Source organism: Leucoraja erinacea, chromosome 23 (genome assembly GCF_028641065.1).
Source record: "Leucoraja erinacea ecotype New England chromosome 23, Leri_hhj_1, whole genome shotgun sequence".
NCBI lineage: Eukaryota > Metazoa > Chordata > Chondrichthyes > Rajiformes > Rajidae > Leucoraja > Leucoraja erinaceus.
In genome coordinates, this window is record NC_073399.1 from 35,446,016 (window position 1) to 35,465,142 (window position 19,127).

Genomic DNA, 19,127 nt, shown 5'->3' on the forward strand with positions numbered 1-19,127 from the left:
CCTGTAGTCACTTTATCCAAATGCTTTATTTTACTGCATTGCTGCAATATTGATTACTGTTGTTGTTGTATTTCATAGATGCTCCATAGTTTTGGCAAGTTTAAATATTTTTGGTCTCTGATTCCTGCAATGCCGTATGGATTGATCTTTACTGGTTTAGTGCAGCAAGTAATTTATAACTTTTCTTTCCAGCTGAAACTAGAAGACCGCTCACTAATGCCTCGTGACTTGGTGCGTCGTATGGGCCCAAATACTGTAAGTTTTTTCATGCATGCGTCTTTGTTAATTCCGGTGGGGCACAATTTTACTAATCACTTCCGCCTCCCATGTATTTTTCATGTTTGGATCATTCGGTTTCCCCAATCATTCTTCCCTTCTCTGGTCATCAAGAATTTATGCAAATAGATGGGGATTTTGGTTAGTTACTGCAAAATATGCAGTTCTTTGCATCTGTATTTCAAGGGAGAGTTAGATTTAATTCTTGGGGCTAAAGGAATCAAGGGATATAGGGAAAAAGCAGGAATAGGGTACTGATTTTAGATGATCAGCCATGATCCTATTGAATGGCAGTGCTGGTTCGAAGGCCTGAATGGCCTACCCCATGTACTTATTTTTCTATATTTCTATATTAAGATTGGTTTTCTGCTTTTGAATGTATAGCAGATATAATATCTGTAGTCAGCTAGCAAACCATATTTTCATATACTGCAGTCGCAAATTGTTCAATTGGAAATCCAAAATAACTTGAATTTGCCATGATCTGTGAATAGTAATTGTATATTTGGCCAATTGAGGGAGAATTCTGGTAATTGGCAGAAGGAAAGTCACCAGCATGTAGTAATAAAACAAAGTGCACAAATCAGTGGGATAGTTGTAGTACTAGGAAAACCAGGAAGGTAGAGAGTGACTTCCCGGACTCCATGATCATTGTTTTGTGGGACTTTAACAAAGCTAACCTCAGCCGTGACCGTCCAAAATACAGACTTCATGTTACCTGCCCCACCACAGGGGAGAGAACACTCGATCACTGTTATACGGCAATCAAGAACGCATATCGCTCTATTCCCCAGGCGGGTCTGGGTCTCTCTGATCATTGTCTAGTTCACCTTATTCCGACCTACAGGCAGAAACTAAAAGCTGCTAAGCCTGTGGTCAGAACAACGAAAAGGTGGACAAGCGAGCATTGAGAACCTACAATCCTGCTTTGACTGCACGGATTGGAATGTGTTCAAGTAAGCAACCACAAGCCTCAATGAATATACGGACACTGTATCATCATATGTCAGCTTTTGCGAGGACAGTTGCGTTTCGGACATCGTTCAACAACAACAAGCCCTTGTTCACTGCAGAACTCAGACAGCTCCGACGGTCTAAAGAGGAGGCCTACAGGAGCAGGGATGCAGACCTCTACAGGCAGGCCAAGTACAAGCTGAGAAGAGGAATCAGAGCTGCCAAGGAAAGGTACATGTGTCTCTTGGTTTCAGCGGGAGGCTCTTTGTTTTTCTATTTCTTCCGGTCACCTCTTCCTGTACGCCTATGTCTACCTTGCCATGACAGTTACGGTTTTTCCCGCTTTTGCTCTGGCTGCGGTTTGCGTGTATCATTGGGCTGCGGCATAAAATGGTGAGTTGTGTCGGTGGAACCAGTTGCAGGAGGAGGTAACAGGATCAACAACTGAGGCACGGCGGGGAAGGGACCAAGCCGGGGGTGGGCGAATGGAGTGCGGGGAAGTTGTAACGCAGTGGGCAGGGGGGAGGGTCAAGGAAAGGCAGGTGGGGGACTGCGGTAGCCTATACAGGGGAAAAGAAATGGGGGCGTCACATACGAGGCTTTGTCGCAAAAAGGCACTGGTCATCTCTAAGGGTGGGGATCGGAAGAGGTTGGAACAGCCGGTAAGCGTTGTGGGTCCCGCAAGTCATAGTGAGGAGCTCAGAAGGGGTTGGAGGGGGGACGTGGGTCCGGATAGCGCTTTATGCAGGTAGGATATGGTGGGGGGGGCAATGACATGCGCGGGTGGCCGAAGCGGAGCGGGAAATGGGGTCGGTGCCGGGTAGCAAGATGCCTTTGGTATACATAGTGTTAAGGTGTTCTTTGGGGGGAACTGTGGTGACGGCGTTGTGTTGGTTGTTTTTTTTTAGGATCTGTTGACGGCGGTTTGTATGAGTAATGTTTTGGTGCGGGTAGCTGACGATCTGTTTTTTCTTTTGGGGGTAGGGTACGCCAAGTGAGGAAGGCGGTGAATTGCGTGTACTTCAACTGTGCGTACCTGTGTGGATTGGAACGTGGCGTTCTGAGTGATGAAGTTGATCTTTTTCGTGGTTCAACGGCATTTTGGCACGGAGGGTTTTTGGTGTGCGGTTTGTTGAGATTGGGTGGCAAGGGCATTTTCAAAATGTTGTGTTAAATTATTTGGTCAAAGGTTCTTTGTTTTGTTTGTGGACTGGAGCCTACTACGATAGTGTTTAATTGGACCGAAGAGAACCAATCAGTACGATGGTGTTAAATCGGAAACGTGATTAAATCATGAACTATTGAAAGTTATGAGTGTTTTTTTGGTGTTTAGTTGGTGTGTTTATTTGTTTTTGATCGTTTTTTTTATTTTATCGTGATTGGCTTATATGGAATGGGATTTGTATTGACGAGATTTGTGATACGAAATTGGGGTGCTTAAACGGTGAGTTTCAGTTAAGCTTGCTAATAATATACTAGGAAATGAAACCATAACATGAATTCAAACATGACGGTTAGAGGAGTCGGTTTTGAATGAATACCATGTTGTGAGGTGGGTTGTAAATGTACTCACGGGTGAATTTGTGACGGTTCATTATTTATTTGTGTAGAGTGAAGTGGTTTGTGGTGGGTTGAGTTTGGTATTTGTGCGGATAGCGAATGATATGTAGTGTTTTTAGCTAGGGTTTAGTGTATTGTTTTGTTGGATATTTGATAATGTTTTGGGGGTTGTCGGGACTAATAGGAGAGTGAGCAAGGTAGGGGATGTGTAAAAGAGGAGGGTATAAAGGGAGGAGTATTGAAACATAAAGAATGATTTTAGGACTGTTTTAAGATTTAAATGTTTGCGGTGTTTGAATTTGTGTTTGGTTTTTTGTGGTAAGCTATAGAAAGTAAAGTCTTTATGTAATAGTGGGGGGAGTTTTAGTGGTAAGAGACATAGTCTGCTGTATAAGTAATAAAAAAATCAAAAAAAACAGCCGAAAAAAAAAGTATAATAAAAACAAGGTACCGGAATGCGAACTCAAAACGGGGAATGAAAGAAAGGGCTGTGGACAACAAAAGCAGGACTGTGGAAACCAAATTCTTCGTGTTTGTAGCGGAAATGTGTATAAAGGAAGGAAGGGAATGTTGGTGGTTGTAGGCCTAAACAATGTTCAAGATATGGTGGATGTTTTCATTTGGTGAAGAACGTGTAATATGTATAGCAAGTAGGGTTCAGAGTGGGAGAGATAGAAAAATAGAGGGAAAAAGATGAAGTTAAATAGGCAAATGAAAGAAAAAAAGAAAAAAGAAATAAAGTGAATGATAAAAGTAAGAAAAAAGAGGAAGTGAAATAAAAATGAAGTAGAAAAAAAGAGGAGGGACAGGAAGGAAAGAAGGGATGGGGGGAAATAAAAGGGGAAAGGAGATACAAGAAAAAGAGAAAGAAAAGAAGAAACAAGTAGGAAAAAAGAGTGAGCAAGGGAGAAGAAACAAGGGAGGATAAAGAAAGAGGGAGATTAGGATGAGGGGGAGGGGGAGAAGAAGGAGGAAAGAGGGAGAAGACAGAGAGAGAGAAGAAGCGGAAAACTGAAGGAAAGAGGAAGAAGGGGAGAACGCAGGAAAGAGGGGAAAGGAGAGAAAAAGAAAGGGAGAGGATCACCAGAGAAGAGGGAGGGGAGGCCAGGAGAGGAACCGAAGAGAAAAAGAAAAGAACAACTGGCGCTGAAAAAAAGAAGATAGCCCCTGAAAAGGGGAAAGGGGGGAAGGGGAAAGAGGAGGAAAGCTGACGAAAAAAAGAAAAAGGAGAACGAAAGGAAGGGGAAAAGGGTGCTCGAAACCCCTGAAGGATCACCTGTGAAGAGAGAAATATATAGACTGGATACTGCAAAAAACAGGCCCTTTCAACCCCCAACATCCATCCATCGAACAACCACGTCTGAATAGCACTTTGAAATCTCTCCTGTAACCATGTACCAAATCAAATGTCTCTGAACATGTGCAGAGTGAAGACATAGCGATGAACTGAGCCACGAGTGCAAGTCAGACAGCGTGACGTACATCTGAGAAATTACGTCGAATTACAGCTTTGAGTAGCAAAATGGATTAAACCGTAAAACAAACATAAGAAAAATAAATAGGAAGGAAGACAACGTGAAAGATGTGTTGACCTAAAGCAGGGATACAGAATGAACCTGGAAGAGTTTACAACCAGAACAGCGGTTTTAGGACGAAAGTATTGGAGGGTAGAAGAAAGATCGGAGTCATACCAAGTTCCGACAGCAAGTTGTGACAGCTGGTAAGCAGGAGTCTGGCGCCGACAGGTGGGAACGGCAAGAATGTTCCGGGGGTGTTTAGGGTCCTACAATATCAGTCTTACTTCTCTGGGGATCCCGAAGCACGCGATAGGATGGGTAAGGTGAACAGCGTTGTGAAATGACAAAATCTGTGTAGTATTTGATGGTATAGTCAACAGATACAGAGCCGAGCGTTGAAGCAGCCCGATGTTACGGGGCCGCGCGCTATTCCAGCACAATAGGTCAAACAAAACACAAAACAGAATCGTCATATACCAAACGTTAAGGGAGCTGCCTAGGAAGATATCCACTGAAATGACAAACGATCGCTCAACACTAGAACAAAGGAGTGCCAAGGGACCATTCAGCGCGAGGAGGGAAAGGAGGTTAGCATCCTGCCCTAAGTGGCGGCCAATTGAACCCCTGACCCACTGGGTATCAAGGTATTGGTAGATAAGCGAGTAAACGAAGGACTTACCATCTGAGTCGCCGTGATTGTAAGCGCGTAAAGATCATCTCTGACTCGCCCTGACCACAAACTCTTTGAATCGCTTCCCTCTGGAAGGCGACTCCGGACTGTCAAAGCTACCACAGCCAGATATAAAAACAGTTTTTATCCACGAGTAGTTGCTCTACTCAACAGCCAAAAATCTAACCTCCCTTTGGTATTTGGTATTTTGTTGGTTCACATACTTGATCAATTTTATCATTAATGTTTTATTATTATTAATGTTTAGTGTTTTCTGAGTCATTCGTAACTGTCACTGTATGTCATGGTTTTACATGTGGGCGGAGCACCAAGGCAAATTCCTTGTATGTGAATACTTGGCCAATAAACTTACTTCCTTACTTAGGATTGTCTTGGAGTAGAAACAAGGAACTGCAAATGCTGGTTTACAAAAAAAACAGTGCTGGAGTAACTTAGTGGGTCATGGAACACCTCTGGAGAACATGGATAGGTGTTTCAGGTCAGAATCATTCTTTAGCCCCTAGTGTGAAAGGCTCAGTGGAATTTGTTTAATTTAAAGGTATTTTATAGTACATCCAGGACAGCTTTTACAAAATGCAGTACTGGACCTAATTGTGGGGAATGATCCTGGACAAGCAGTTGATGTCTGTGGCTGAGCATTGGGGTATAATGACCACAACTCTACCCTTGAAATGGAAATGGATTTGAGTGATCCAGCCATTGAAGTGACAAATTGGGAAACTGATAGTGATATATGGCAGGATTTGGCAAAAGTAGACTGGGGCAGTTACCTGTGAGTTAAAAGCTTAGTGCTAGAGTAACTCAGTGGGCAGGTGGCCTTTCTGGTCTGCACCAATCCACGGTCTCCAGCGATGCTGTCTGACTTGATTTACTCCAGCATTTTGTCTATTTTTGTAAACTGCATCTGCAATTCCTGTTTCTCTAAAAAGAGCATATTGCTGGAGTAATTCAGCAGGTCAGGCAGTATTTCTGGAGAACATGGGTAGGCAATGTTTTGGGTCAGGATCCTTCAGACTTGTTTCTCTACTTGTGCGTAAACCTACATTCAAGTGGGAATCTTTTATATTAAAAAAAAAACAAGTTTAGGGCCAACATATTCCATGAGGTCATAAGGAATAGGCCATTCGGCCCATCAAGTCTATGCCGCCATTCAATCATAGCTGATCTATCTCCCCTCTAACCCCATTCTCCTGCCTTCTTCCCATAATCTCTGACACCTGATGGACTCGAAGCTGGAGTAACTCAGTGGGACAGGCAGCATCTCTGGAGAGAAGGAATGGGTGATTGTACAGGTCGAGATCCTTCTTTGGACGACCTCTGACACCTGTACTAATCACAAATCTATCTCTGCCTTAAAAATATCCACTGATTTGGCCTCCATAGCCTTCTATGGCAAAGAATTCCACAGATTCACCACCCTCTGACTAAAGACATTTCTTCTTATCTCCTTCCTAAAAGAATGTTGTTTAATTATGAGGCTGACCTCTAGTCCTAGACTCTCCCACTAGTGGAATCATCCTCTCCATATCCATTCCTTCCAAACCTTTCACTATTCTGTATGTTTTAATGAGGTCCCCTCTCATTCTACTAATCTCCAGTGAGTACAGGCCCCAGTGCTAACAAATGATCATCATAGGTTAACCCACTCATTCCTGGGATCATTCTTGTAAACCTCCTCTGGACCCTCTCCAGAGCCAGCACATCCTTCCTCGGATAAGGTACCCAGAATTGCTCACAATATTCCAAATGCGGCCTGACCAGCGCCTTATAGAGCCTCAACATTACATCCATAAGTTTGCATACAACCCTTGAAATAAATGCTAGCATTGAGTTTGCTTTCTTTACTACTGATTCGACTAAAACCCCTGTCTCACGGTGCGAGTTGACACACAAGGTACCCAGAGTTAAAACTCGTGGCAATAACGTACGCTTAACGCAGCTGTAATGTCGGAACTCGTGGACGCAACTTAGAGACTCGTGGCGCTAATGGCAGGTACTCGTGAAACTTGTCAACTCTTGGGGAGACAGATGGGGGTGTCTTCATTCACTTGCGGCGGGTGCCTGTCACTGAAACAGGCAGGTGAGATTTCACATCCACCTTGTGTGTGTGTGTGTCTCTCTCTCCCTCTCCCTCCCTCCCTCTCACATGCTGAGAGACTCTGCCTCTGTGAGTGTACGTCTCTTTCTCCCCCTCTCCCACACAGTAAGACCGAGGTACTGTGCTCAGTCCATCTGTGTCTCCCACATACACAGTAAAACTCTGCTTTGTGTGTGTATATACACATCTCCCCCCATTTCTCTCTTTCTCCACCCATTTCTCTCTTTCTCCCCCACCTCTCTCTTTCTCCGCCCACACACAATAAGTCCGATGTATAATGCTTAGTCTCTCTTCCCCCCCACACACACGGTTAGACCGAGGTCCTGTGCGCTCTTTCTCTTCCCCCAGTCACCCCGAATGTGTGTGTGTGTGTCTGCCTCTGTCTCTCTCTCTCCCACACACAGTTAAAGGTACTCCACGCTGCGTGCGCGTGTGTCTCACACACACACACAGACAGGGGAACTCCACACTGTGTGTGTGTTTGTGCCTCTGTCTTTCCCTGTCAGTCAGTGAGGTACTCCCCTTGCAGTCTCTCTGCGGCCACTCCACAGGCAGGGTGCATCTGCCACCCCCGGGCTGCCCAGGCAGTCATACACTACTCCGGTGGCGGGGTCCATGCACAGCTGTTAATCCTGAACCCCCCCCCCCAGTTGATTGTCGCTCCCTTCAGTTTCCCAGGGGTTCGGGACGGGACTGGAGTTGGGAGGGAAAGGTGGGGGGTTGGACGTGGACGGGTGTCTTGGTTGGCGGCGGCTGATGGTGTGCCAGAGCCGGGAGGGGGGTATTGTGCTGTTTGATCGCCCCCTGCTATCCCAGGGACAGGGAGACACAGCGGCTTTTGAGGCTGGTGGGCAATCACTACCAAAATGTCTGCCCACACAGTCAGTACACCTCTCCTACACTTGTCTCCCGCACTAAGATCATCCCACAGAGAATGATCCCAGCCTAGCCCAAGAGCCATGTCACCCCAGACAGATTAATTACGCCCGCGCATCCCCCCCCCCCCCACCTCTCTCCACCTCAACTCGCACCTGGGCACCAAAGCAGTTCCTGCAACAATCTGATGTGCACATCCGTCCATATTCAAAGATTTCATCTCCTGTCTCCCCGCAGTGTGTAGACATGGCAGTAAATACAATTAAAATATATCAAACCTGTTTGTTTCAAACAAATCTTAAGTATAACTGCTCTGGCACTGGACGGTGTGCTTTTTCCCTTTGTAGGTCACATCAATAGATGCGGCCGCGCTGAATTCTATCTTTAAATCAAAGCCGCAGGATGGTGATGTCTTCTTAACACTGTTGCTTATTAAAACATAACACTCTTGCTTATTAAAACAGACCTTCATTCAGGATTGGCTCAAGAGTAACTCGTGAGACGAACTTGGAATATCGCAGAAATGACAAGTAAACGGCAAACTTGTCATACCCGTGGGAACTCGGTTAAACTCTTGATCATACACTTGGGATCTCGTACACAACCACGAGTCTTTCACAGGGGGTACCTTGTGGGTCAGCTCGCACCGTGAGACAGGGCTTTTACAGATTAACTTTTTGGGAATTCTGCACCAGCACTCCCAAGTCTCTTTGCACCTCCAATTTCTGAATTCTCACCCCATTTAGAAAATAGTCTATGCCTTTATTCCTACTACCAAAATGCATGACTCAACACTTTGCTACATTATATTCCATCTGCCACTTCTCTGCCTATTCTCCCAACCCGTCCAAGTCCTTCTTCATAGTCCCTGCTTTCTTTACACTACCTGCCATTCCACCTATTTTCATATAATCTGCAAACTTTGCCACAAAGCCTTCAATCCCCTCATCCAAATCATTAAAATACAACGTGATGATTAGCGGCTCCAGCACCGACCCTTGCGGAACTCCGCTAGTCTGGCAGCCAACCAGAAAAAGCCCCCATTATTGCCACTCTGTCCTGCCAACCAGCTATCTACACTAGTATCTGCCCTTCGATACCGTGGGCTCTCATCTTCTTAAGCAGCCTAACGTGTGGCACCTTATCCAAGGGTTTCTGAAAATTTAAGTAAACAACATCTGCTGTTGCAATCAATGCATTTCGTTGTCTCTGTACTGTACACTGACAATGACAATTAAAATTGAATCTGAATCTGAATCTGACTCTCCTTTGTCCTGTTATTTACTTCAACGAATTCCAGCAAATTTGTCATGCAAGACCTCCCTTCCCAAAGCTATGCTGACTTCAGCCTATTTTATCTTGAACTTCTAAGTACTCCGTAACCTCATCCTTTATAATGAACTCTAAGGACATGTACAGTAAATGGTAGACACAAAATGCTGGAGTAACTCAGCGAGTCAGGCAGCATCTGCAGTTCTTTCCTACAGTAAATGGTAGGTTGATAAAAAATGTTGACCTAGGAATACATGTGCATAGTTCTATGAAAGTAGCAACAGGGATAGATAAGGTGAAGAAAACATACAGTATGCTTGTCTTTATAAGCCAGTGCTCTAAATAGAAAATTTGGGATGTTATATTCCAAGTTTACAGAACACTTGCGTGCAATTCAGGGTGGTTGTGATTGTGCTGGGGACAGCAGAGAAGATTTGGCAAAATGCTGCCCCTATTGAAGTACTTTATGTACAGGGTCAGATTGGATAGGTTGGCCCTGACAGGCTGTTTCCCATGAATAATTCCTAAACCTGAACCAGCTTTTTATGGCCCTTTCATTTGATGAGCTTTAGTTTTTGTAATAGCTTATTTAGGGGCGTTTTAACAAACCTCTTGGATTTTCGGAAGTATCACCAGTTACATGATCCTAAAAGAGCCTTGGATAATTTGTTTAAAGTATTCTGATTAGGTAAGTGCAATTTGCCTTTAACAAATCTGTACAGTGTTTATTCATCTATAACAGTCAAATGACCATTAATCTTGTCCTTGTTTGTTTGTTCCTGGAAGGTGCTTCACCATTGAGCTAAATCTGTCTACTTATTCTTCGAGCAAATATGATTTTTTATGATTTCATTCGTGCTTTATTGTAGGATAATCAGTGTGGAACAGTGATTGATGTGAATATGGAATGCACATTGAAGATTCTGGGAACAAATTACATTCTCCACCCTGTCAACAGCAGAGATTTGCAGCATATTTGGGTATGTTTGTGAAGCTATAAAATTACTCTTGCCACAATAATACTAACCTATTTATTATATTTTTAGAAATGAAGTTATTTCCTCCCATGGTAGACAAAAATGCTGGAGAAACTCAGCGGGTGAGGCAGCATCTATGGAGCGAAGGAATTGGTGAAGTTTCAGGTCGAATAAGGGTCTCGACCCAAAACGTCATCTGCAGTTCTTTCTTAATCATTTCCTCCCATGTGCTTTTGAAGCTTTCTTGGATTATTGATGTTTCTGATGTGTCATAACAGCCTTTCATTATATCTGAGAAGTCCTTGTGAGGCGGAATGTTAAATTGGTCCATTGCTGTTTTACGGGCAATTAGAGTTTATATATGCAAAAGCTGGCCTCTTGGGCAGATTATTGGAATCAATTCTGAGAGATGATATGTATTTTCATTGAAAAAGCGTAGATTAATTGGGGATGGTTAATATAGATTTGTTAATGGAATTTTGTTTCTAAATAACTTGATTGAAGTATCGGTCACTTTTTTGAAATGTTTTTATTTGATTAAAATTGCTTAACTCTTTGTAGTCTATTTCCAAATTAAGGTAAATGTCACTTTTCTCTGGAATCTGGCAGTTTCTGGCTTCAGAACTGGTTTAGGTGGACCATTGGAGGTTACAACCAGCTGGAGGCAGGCACTTTTGTATAAAGTTGTCAGCAAATATTTTTTGTACTCTGATGTTTAGCTGTTGCATTTATTTGTACTTAATGTGGGTTTTCATGTCAAAGCAGATTACTCATTCAAAAATAACAAATTCATATCAAATGTTCTTTTCTAGCCATTTGTCTATGGCGACTATATAGCCTTTGATTGCTGGCTTGGGAAGGTTGACAACATCGTTGCCCAGTTGATCCTAAAACTATCAAATGGAGCCAGGTATTAATCTACAGCATTTGTTTGAAATGTAAGGTTTGTCTGGGTGTGTTAAATTGAACTATGCATAGGATGGCTTGCCCTGGATTAGATTTTATGATGGCCATAACAGTTGTGGTCAGTTGTGCTTTTATGTGCAAACAACATCCGATTCAATCTTGGGTCTTTGAATTTGCAGCTCCACACGAGACAGGAGTAGAAGTATAGCAATTGGCCCTATTCCTTGGTCAGCAAATATTGCAATTGGCCCTATCCCTTTGGTAAGCACAAAGCCTGATGTGGTTCATGCTACTAATCTGTATTCAAGAACGTTCAATAGTAATATACTTGTATAGTCACTGCTCTGACGGATTTCAATTTCACATTTGTTTTAATCTTGAGCCAGTTTTTAAAGATGAATTCTCAGATTATAAACACCAAGTCAAGTCAAGTCAAGTTTATTTGTCACATACACATACGAGATGTGCAGTGAAATGAAAGCTGTGTCACCAGTGACACAGCTGGCATTTACTCCTTGCCTAGATATAGAGATGGACTCTTGTCATCTTCCAAAATTGCAGTAATTCTAGAACTATTTCCACATTAGGGTTAGGTGGTTGCTGAACACCTCTGCTCAGTGCACCTAGACCTACATGATCTCTCAGTTACTAAACACTTTAACTCCCATTCCCATACTGACCTTTCTGTCCTGTGCTGCCACCACTGTTAGAGTGAGGTCCAATGCAAATTGGAGAAACAGGATCTCGTATTTTGCTTGGGCAGCTTACAACCCAGCGGTCTGAGTGCAGGTAGATGGGACTAGGTGAGAGTAAGTGTTCGGCACGGACTAGAAGGGCCGAGATGGCCTGTTTCTGTGCTGTAATTGTTATATGGTTATATGGTATGAATAGTGACGTTTCTAACTTCAAGTAACCCTTGCTCTCCCTCTCCATCCCGTTCCCATCCTAGATCTCCAACCCGCCAGACTGTCCTCCTGTTTAAACTACGCTGTGTGCCTCATCGTCACCTTCCCCTAACTAACAATGATCTATTCTACATTTCCCTTGAATTTTGTCCTCTTTGATCTCTCGTTTATCACACCTTGCCCTTCCATATTTCTTGTTTCCCTCTCCCCTGACTCTGATACTGGAGAAGAGTCTTGACCCGAAACATCACACAATCCTTCTATCCAGAGATGCTTCCTGTCCCGCTGAGTTACTCCAGCATTGTGTGTCTTAACCAGCATCTGCAGTTCCTTCCTACACAGTAAATGCAATCACTGTTTTGCAAGTTAGAGAATAGGGGAACTGTAGGTCACATAACCTGATGTGGAAGATGCTGGAATATATGAAGAAAATAAGACCAGGCAGGGTCAACGTGGATTTACGACAGGGAAATCATTTTTTACACATCTTTATTTTGAGGATATATTGAGCAGATTAGGTGCGAGGGAACCAGTTCTACGCATTTGATTTTAAGGTGCCAAGTGTGATTATAAAACAAAATGTTGGTCGTAATATCGAGTGGTCTACAAGCATAATTTGAGGATTGATTAATGGTCTGAAAGCAGAAGGGATAAACAGATCTTGGTCAGATCAGTGTGTTGCTTTAGCTGTTTGTATGCTTGAGGGAAAATAAATGTAATGAAGTTGAATCTAAACATAGTGGGTTGATGATGTAGTGCCTTCAAGTGGAATATGTAACATAAAAGGGCCTGGCCGATGGGATATAGTCTGAGAATAATGTAAGCTCATCAACTGTTGGCGGCGAAATTGGAAAGTTGTTTTTTCTCCAATGGTGGAGATTGGAAGCTGGTGTTTTAAGGATCTGTGTGCTGATACATAATCACTGAAGGCCAGCATATTAAAACATGTTGTTAAAACTCAGCAGGTTAGAAAGCATCTGGAGAAAAGAATGGTTAGCTTTTATTACTTTTCACCTTGATGCTGTTTAGTTTAGACTGGAAAGCAAATTGGATAGATTGGTTATCTGGAATGATTAAATGCAATGTTTGTTTGAAGGCTATGGCATTCGTGGTTTCAAGGCTTGGCTTTCACAAGCTTGTATTTGGCTGCAAGACAGGAAGCAAAGAGTAGGAGTAAAAGGGTCCTTTTCACAATGGCAGGCAGTGACTAGTGGGGTACCGCAAGGCTCAGTGCTGGGACCCCAGCTATTTACGATATATATTAATGATTTGGACGAGGGAATTGAATGCAACATCTCCAAGTTTGCGGATGACACGAAGCTGGGGGGCAGTGTTAGCTGTGTGGAGGATGCTAGGAGGCTGCAAAGTGACTTGGATAGGCTGGGTGAGTGGGCAAATGCATGGCAGATGCAGTATAATGTGGATAAATGTGAGGTTATCCACTTTGGTGGCAAAAACAGGGAAGTAGACTATTATCTGAATGGTGGCCGATTAGGAAAGGGGGAGATGCAACGAGACCTGGGTGTCATGGTACACCAGTCATTAAAAATAGGCATGCAGGTGCAGCAGGCAGTGAAGAAGGCGAATGGTATGTTAGCATTCATAGCAAAAGGATTTGAGTATAGGAGCCGGGAGGTTCTACTGCAGTTATAGAAAGACTGGATAGACTCGGTTTGTATTCGCTAGAATTTAGAAGATTGAGGGGAGATCTTATAGAAACTTACAAAATTCTTAAGGGGTTGGACAGGCTAGATGCAGGAAGATTGTTCCCGATGTTGGGGAAGACCAGAACAAGGGGTCACAGTTTAAGGATAAGGGGGAAATCTTTTAGGACCGATATGAGGAAAACATTTTTCACACAGAGTGGCGAATCTCTGGAATTCTCTGCCACAGAAGGTAGTTGAGGCCAGTTCATTGGCTATACTTAAGAGGGAGTTGGATGTGGCACTTGTGGCTAAAGGGATCAGGGGTTATGGAGAGAAGGCAGGTACGGGATACTGAGTTGGATGATCAGCCATGATCATATCGAATGGTGGTGCAGGCTCGAAGGGCCTGCACCTATTTTCTATGTTTCTTTGGTAGTGTGAATTAAGCTCAAAAACAAGAGTTAGAATGGGACTTGGACAAAAGGTTTTGGGTACAGGCAACTGGGCTCATTTATCTGAAGTATTCCTCCGTTCCAGCATATACACTATGTATAACTGCATTCAGCTGGAAGTGGTTGCTTGTGTCCCTGGATTATGGAAAATGTAAAACGATGGGTTGCATCTCACTGAATTGTATGTGGTGCAATGGGTCAACTGGTCTACATCTATCTGTTTCTAAGCTACCACTATGATATCAAAGTACACGTCATCTATTAAATCTGTAAGTTCTGCTGGACTGCATCCCAGAAAGTGCAATTAGAACAAGAAACCAGGTCAATTGTTAAGGTTGAGAGAAATGAATATTGATGTGGGTACTGGATATATCACCCTATTCTGATACTGTTGAGATCTTTGCATGCACTTGAAAAGGTAGACAAAGTCTTTCATTAAAATGCATGGACAAATGCCAAATCTGTATGCTTCTTTCTGAAGTGGACCTTGAATCCGTGACATTTAACTTGGGCAAGAGGTTTGTCCATTGGCCCATATATTTTACATCTTTTTTATTTGCTCCTTTTACCCATAGTTTTGGTGCCCCCTGCCCATGACATTTGGAAATGATATGGAATTAAAATGTACATGGATTTGTTTTTATATCCTATATACCAATCTATTGCGCTGAATAAATGATGGTGTGTTCCTCCTGCAGGTGCTCAATGACTACGAGTGATGGCAGTAAGTTGGTTGATCTTTGTCCCCATGTCAGTGACTCGGTAAGTTTGTGGATACTGCTGAAATGAACAGTGAAAGTAATATCATTGCATTTCTTATCAACCAATAGTCAATTTGGTCCTGCAGCAAGTGAATATTGACCATGTGCTTATGTTAAAGTAGTGAGAAACCCTACCCAGTCAAGGGTAGAAAAAGATGAGAAGGGGTGGAGGAATCGCTGGCATGTAATAAGTGGATCCAGGCAAGGAGTCGATCATTGGCAAAGAGTCAGGTGGAGGAGAGATGGGTGGAATTGTTACCAAGGTCAGAGATGGGAAAAGTCAACAGGGTACAATGGTAATTTCTGATAAAGCATTGGAGTGTAATAGCAGGGATAGGGATGTTGGATAGAACGGAGCAGTGGGGGAAAAAGCAGAGTACCTAGAAAAAGGAGTGGTGGAAAATGAAGGGTAAACATTGGTTCAATGGTATTTTCTTTGTCCCATGTACCCAGGTACAATAAAATTCATTTTTGTATACAGTTCAGTTCAAGTATCACCATGTATAAGCACTTGGATAAGCATCCTCGATACTGTAGTACACTATAGTTGCCAGTTTTCACTCCATTTTCATGTCCCAGTTTGTAAGTGCAGGGTACTTGACGTGACCATGTAGGCCTGTTGTTTTGGTGGTGTTGTGTGGTCAGCCTGGCCAAGTGTAGCTGTGGTGTTCCCTGCTGCTGCTCCACTGCTGCAGACGTGTCTGGTCCATGAGCTTGGCCTCTTGGAGCCCTGGCTGGTCTAGCTGAGTGCCAGGCTGTTGCAGGGCCTCCAGTGGCCCACTCCTACTGCCTCCAGTCTGCTTACTGGCTCGCAATCTGACTCCTTCCACTCTGGGCAGGTGAACTGGGCCTTCTGGGCAGGTCTCCGGTCCCTGCGCCTCCGGTCCGCGGCGTGTGTGCGTCTCCGGTCCGCGGCGTGTGTGCGTCTCGGGTCCGCGGCATGCGTCTCTGGTCCGTGGCGTGTGTGCGTCTCCGGTCCGTGGCGTGTGTGCGTCTCCGGTCCGCGGCATGCGTCTGGTCTGCGGCGGGCGGGCTGGGCCTTCCGTGCTGGCCTGTGGAACTGGACACGGCTTGCTGGGATACGTCTCGTTTTAGTGCAAGATTAAGTCAGTTCAAAGTTCTCAAGGGAGGTCAGGACCACACTCGAGCTGGTGAGAGGACATTTTAATTGTCTGGTTGCAGCTGGGGAGAACTGAATCTGGAGGAATTATTTTTGAAACTTCTGTACTACTTGCCTGAAGGGAGAGGGGAAAAGGGGGAGTGACTGGGGTGAGACAGATCCTTGATTATGCTGCTAGCCTTGCCGAGCAGCAGAAGTGTAGACGGAAGGGCGGGTGGCTGGGGAATTCAATGTTCATGTTGTTGGGTCGTACACTACCCAAGCATAATGAGGTGCTGTTGTTCCAGTTTGCAGTCTAGTAGCCACACACTAGACAGGTGGTTATAGGAAGGGGAATGAAAATGGTGAACAAGAGTTTGTTCAAGTTTCCAGCATCTGCAGTCTCTTATCTGCGATTTATTAACTAGAGCTCTGCCATCAACACCATAATTCCCGCCAAACTCCTGAGTGTAGGACAGCAGCAACTTTTAATGCCCCTGCCACCACACACGCAAAAAGCTGGATCCTTGACTTCCTGATCCACACTCTGCAATCAGGATGGGTAGGTAGAAGAAGATAATTGTCCACAGTGGTGCCTCACAAGGCTGTCTTCACAACAACTTACTCCCTTTGCTTTCTCATTTGTGTGGCCAAATTCTGCTCTAACTATTTACAAATTTGCACAGTAATGGACTGGACTTCAAGTAACTGAGATATAATTTGGAAAGGAGATTGATTTGGTAACATGGTGTCATGACAACCTCTCCCTCAATACCAGCAAAATGAGGAGCTGGCCAACTTCAGGAAGTGTGATGGAGTACACACCCTAGTCTGCATCAATGGTGCTTAAACAGAGATACAGGTGCACAACCTTTTATCCGAAGATCCAAATAACAAAAAGCTCCGAATAGCTGACATTTTTTCAGTCCTTGAAGAAAGGTCCTTGAAGACGTGTACCGCCCTTGCCCCCTCCCTCTGCAACTGCAAACAACCCCACTCTCCTGCTCACCTGCAAGGGCGGTACAGTTCCCAGTCTCAGCTCCTGTACAGGGGGGTGGCCGAAGACGTCAGGACCACCAGAAGCCGCTCCCCGATGGGCCACTACGGCGACAAGTGGCAGTTCACCCACAGTCCGAGCTGCGCCCCCTCATCGGGACACCGACCCCCAGGCCCACTGCAAGCACGGAGATCCCAGATCAGCAACTCCAGCCCAGCCCCGCTCCAACTCCAGAGGAACACGCTCCCCGTAGGGGCAGAAGCTGATGGTGTGCAAGGTACGTCTTGTTCTTGGGGTGGCGCAGCTCGGGCTGTGGGCGAACTGCCACTTGTCGCCGTAGCGGCCCATCGGGGAGCGGATTCGTCTGGAGTTGGAGGGACAGGGAGACAGCGGCTTTTGAGAATGGTGGGCAATCACTTCCAAAGTTCTGCCCACACAGTCAGTACACCTCTCCTTCACTTGTCTCCCGCACTAAGATTATCTCGCAGAGAATGATCCCAGCCTAACCCTCCCTATTCTCTCCTATTCTGCAAGAAAAAACTACATTGAAGACTTAAACTCGCGATCGAGTAACTGCCGGGATCGAGGCGCAAATTCGCGACCTTGTGGATATGAGCCGAGCACTCTACCCCTGAGCCAGCCGTTAAAATCTACGCCGAAAAATCCGAAAGCCGAAAAATCCGAATTACGAAAAGTGTCTGGTCCCAAGGCTTTCGGATAAAAGGTTGTGCACCTGTACCACATCCAATCATCCTATCAAGTATACCACTTACATCCGAGTGTGCGCAATCTTATAGTTTTGACTGCCAACTTAAATATACCTTTTCTGGATTAGAAAAGTTCTGAAAACCTACTTGCAATTTGAGTCTTATTCTTGAAGGCATTTTTGTTCATTTGCTCCTCACAATCTGCATTGAACAGGCTCCCATTTGCTTTTTCCTTCTATAGTGGTTTGGCCTAGTAATGCTAACAATTTCGACCAAAGGGACCAATCTAAATTATAGCCATCCATATCTTTGTTTGTAGGGCCAGTTCTTTGATGAATCCTATGGGTTTTATCCAGGACAGATGTTGTTTGGAGCAGCTAAAGTTTTCTCCAATGTGCAATGGTTGTCTGGTGTCCGACCAGTACTGAGCAAAAAGAGCAAGTTTAAAGCAGTTGTTGAAGAGGTAAGTTTTCTGTTGGAGATACAGAGGGTGGGTTTCAGCGGAGGACCACAGCTGTTTATTTTCTCTTATGTATCGGGTAATGTTGGGAATACAGTGTGTTTTTGCCTGTGGGCCAGTTGTGCCCAACTTTAAGATTCCAGGCCAGGGGAGCAATTTCTCAAATGGTCATGTAAAATAACACAAACTGTTAGAACAGTAATCGGTTTATCCGTGACATGCTGGTATTTTAAGAGTTAATCTCTGTGATCCTGAGTAGCATAGACATGAGCTTTACATTGACTACTTCAGGGAAAGATTCAAATTGTAATGTTTATCCCATTCTGCATCAAAGCAAGAATTAAACATTTCTCCTGCTGACAAGGAATCATGTAAATGGCTTGCCCCCAAACACACGTGCTTTGCATCTATGAGATGGAGCTGATGTTGGGGCAGTGTTGAATCTGGCAAACTATTATGGGCAGAGTAGCTGAAATTAATTGCACGAACAAGAAGCGGAATATTTTAGACCAGGTGAAACTACATGTGCAGGGAAGTTTAGGAGAGGATCGCTCGCTGCAGGTAAACAGCAACATGTGTTTTAGTCTTCTCTTAATTATACATTTGCTAGTGAGCTGCATATTCTAATGACTTTCTGGGTAAAATAATTCTCTAAGATTAGCTATCAGCGCTTGATTTGATTTTTAAAGCAGTTCAAAGTGACCAGAGATGGCACCGTGACTTGAAGTATTATATCTGTTGCAGGTACAGGTGGTGGAACTTCGAGTTTCTTGGATCACAAAGAGCTTTTGTCTTGGGGGGAGTGAAAGTGTTTATCCACCATCTCCAGTTATTACACAGGATAATTTGCCCAGGTAGTGTGATCATTTAATTCTTTACATCTTTTCAATCTAACGTGCATGAGAGGTGTGTAGGAATTATTTTTGTTACTGTACCATGATTCAGCCAGACAAAGCAAACCCACGAGCAAAAT

At 44.1% G+C, this 19,127-nt stretch overlaps 1 protein-coding gene across 1 annotated transcript in view; it reads left to right on the forward strand.

The window, feature by feature from the left end:
* LOC129708487 ((E3-independent) E2 ubiquitin-conjugating enzyme UBE2O) overlaps positions 1-19,127 on the forward strand; it is a 96,660-nt gene that overhangs the window by 14,198 nt on the left and 63,335 nt on the right. The window contains exons 2-7 of the mRNA XM_055654311.1: positions 193-255; positions 10,114-10,224; positions 11,034-11,131; positions 14,829-14,892; positions 18,014-18,157; positions 18,899-19,008. Coding sequence (XP_055510286.1) covers positions 193-255; positions 10,114-10,224; positions 11,034-11,131; positions 14,829-14,892; positions 18,014-18,157; positions 18,899-19,008 — 590 coding nt within the window. The remainder of the gene's footprint in view (positions 1-192; positions 256-10,113; positions 10,225-11,033; positions 11,132-14,828; positions 14,893-18,013; positions 18,158-18,898; positions 19,009-19,127) is intronic.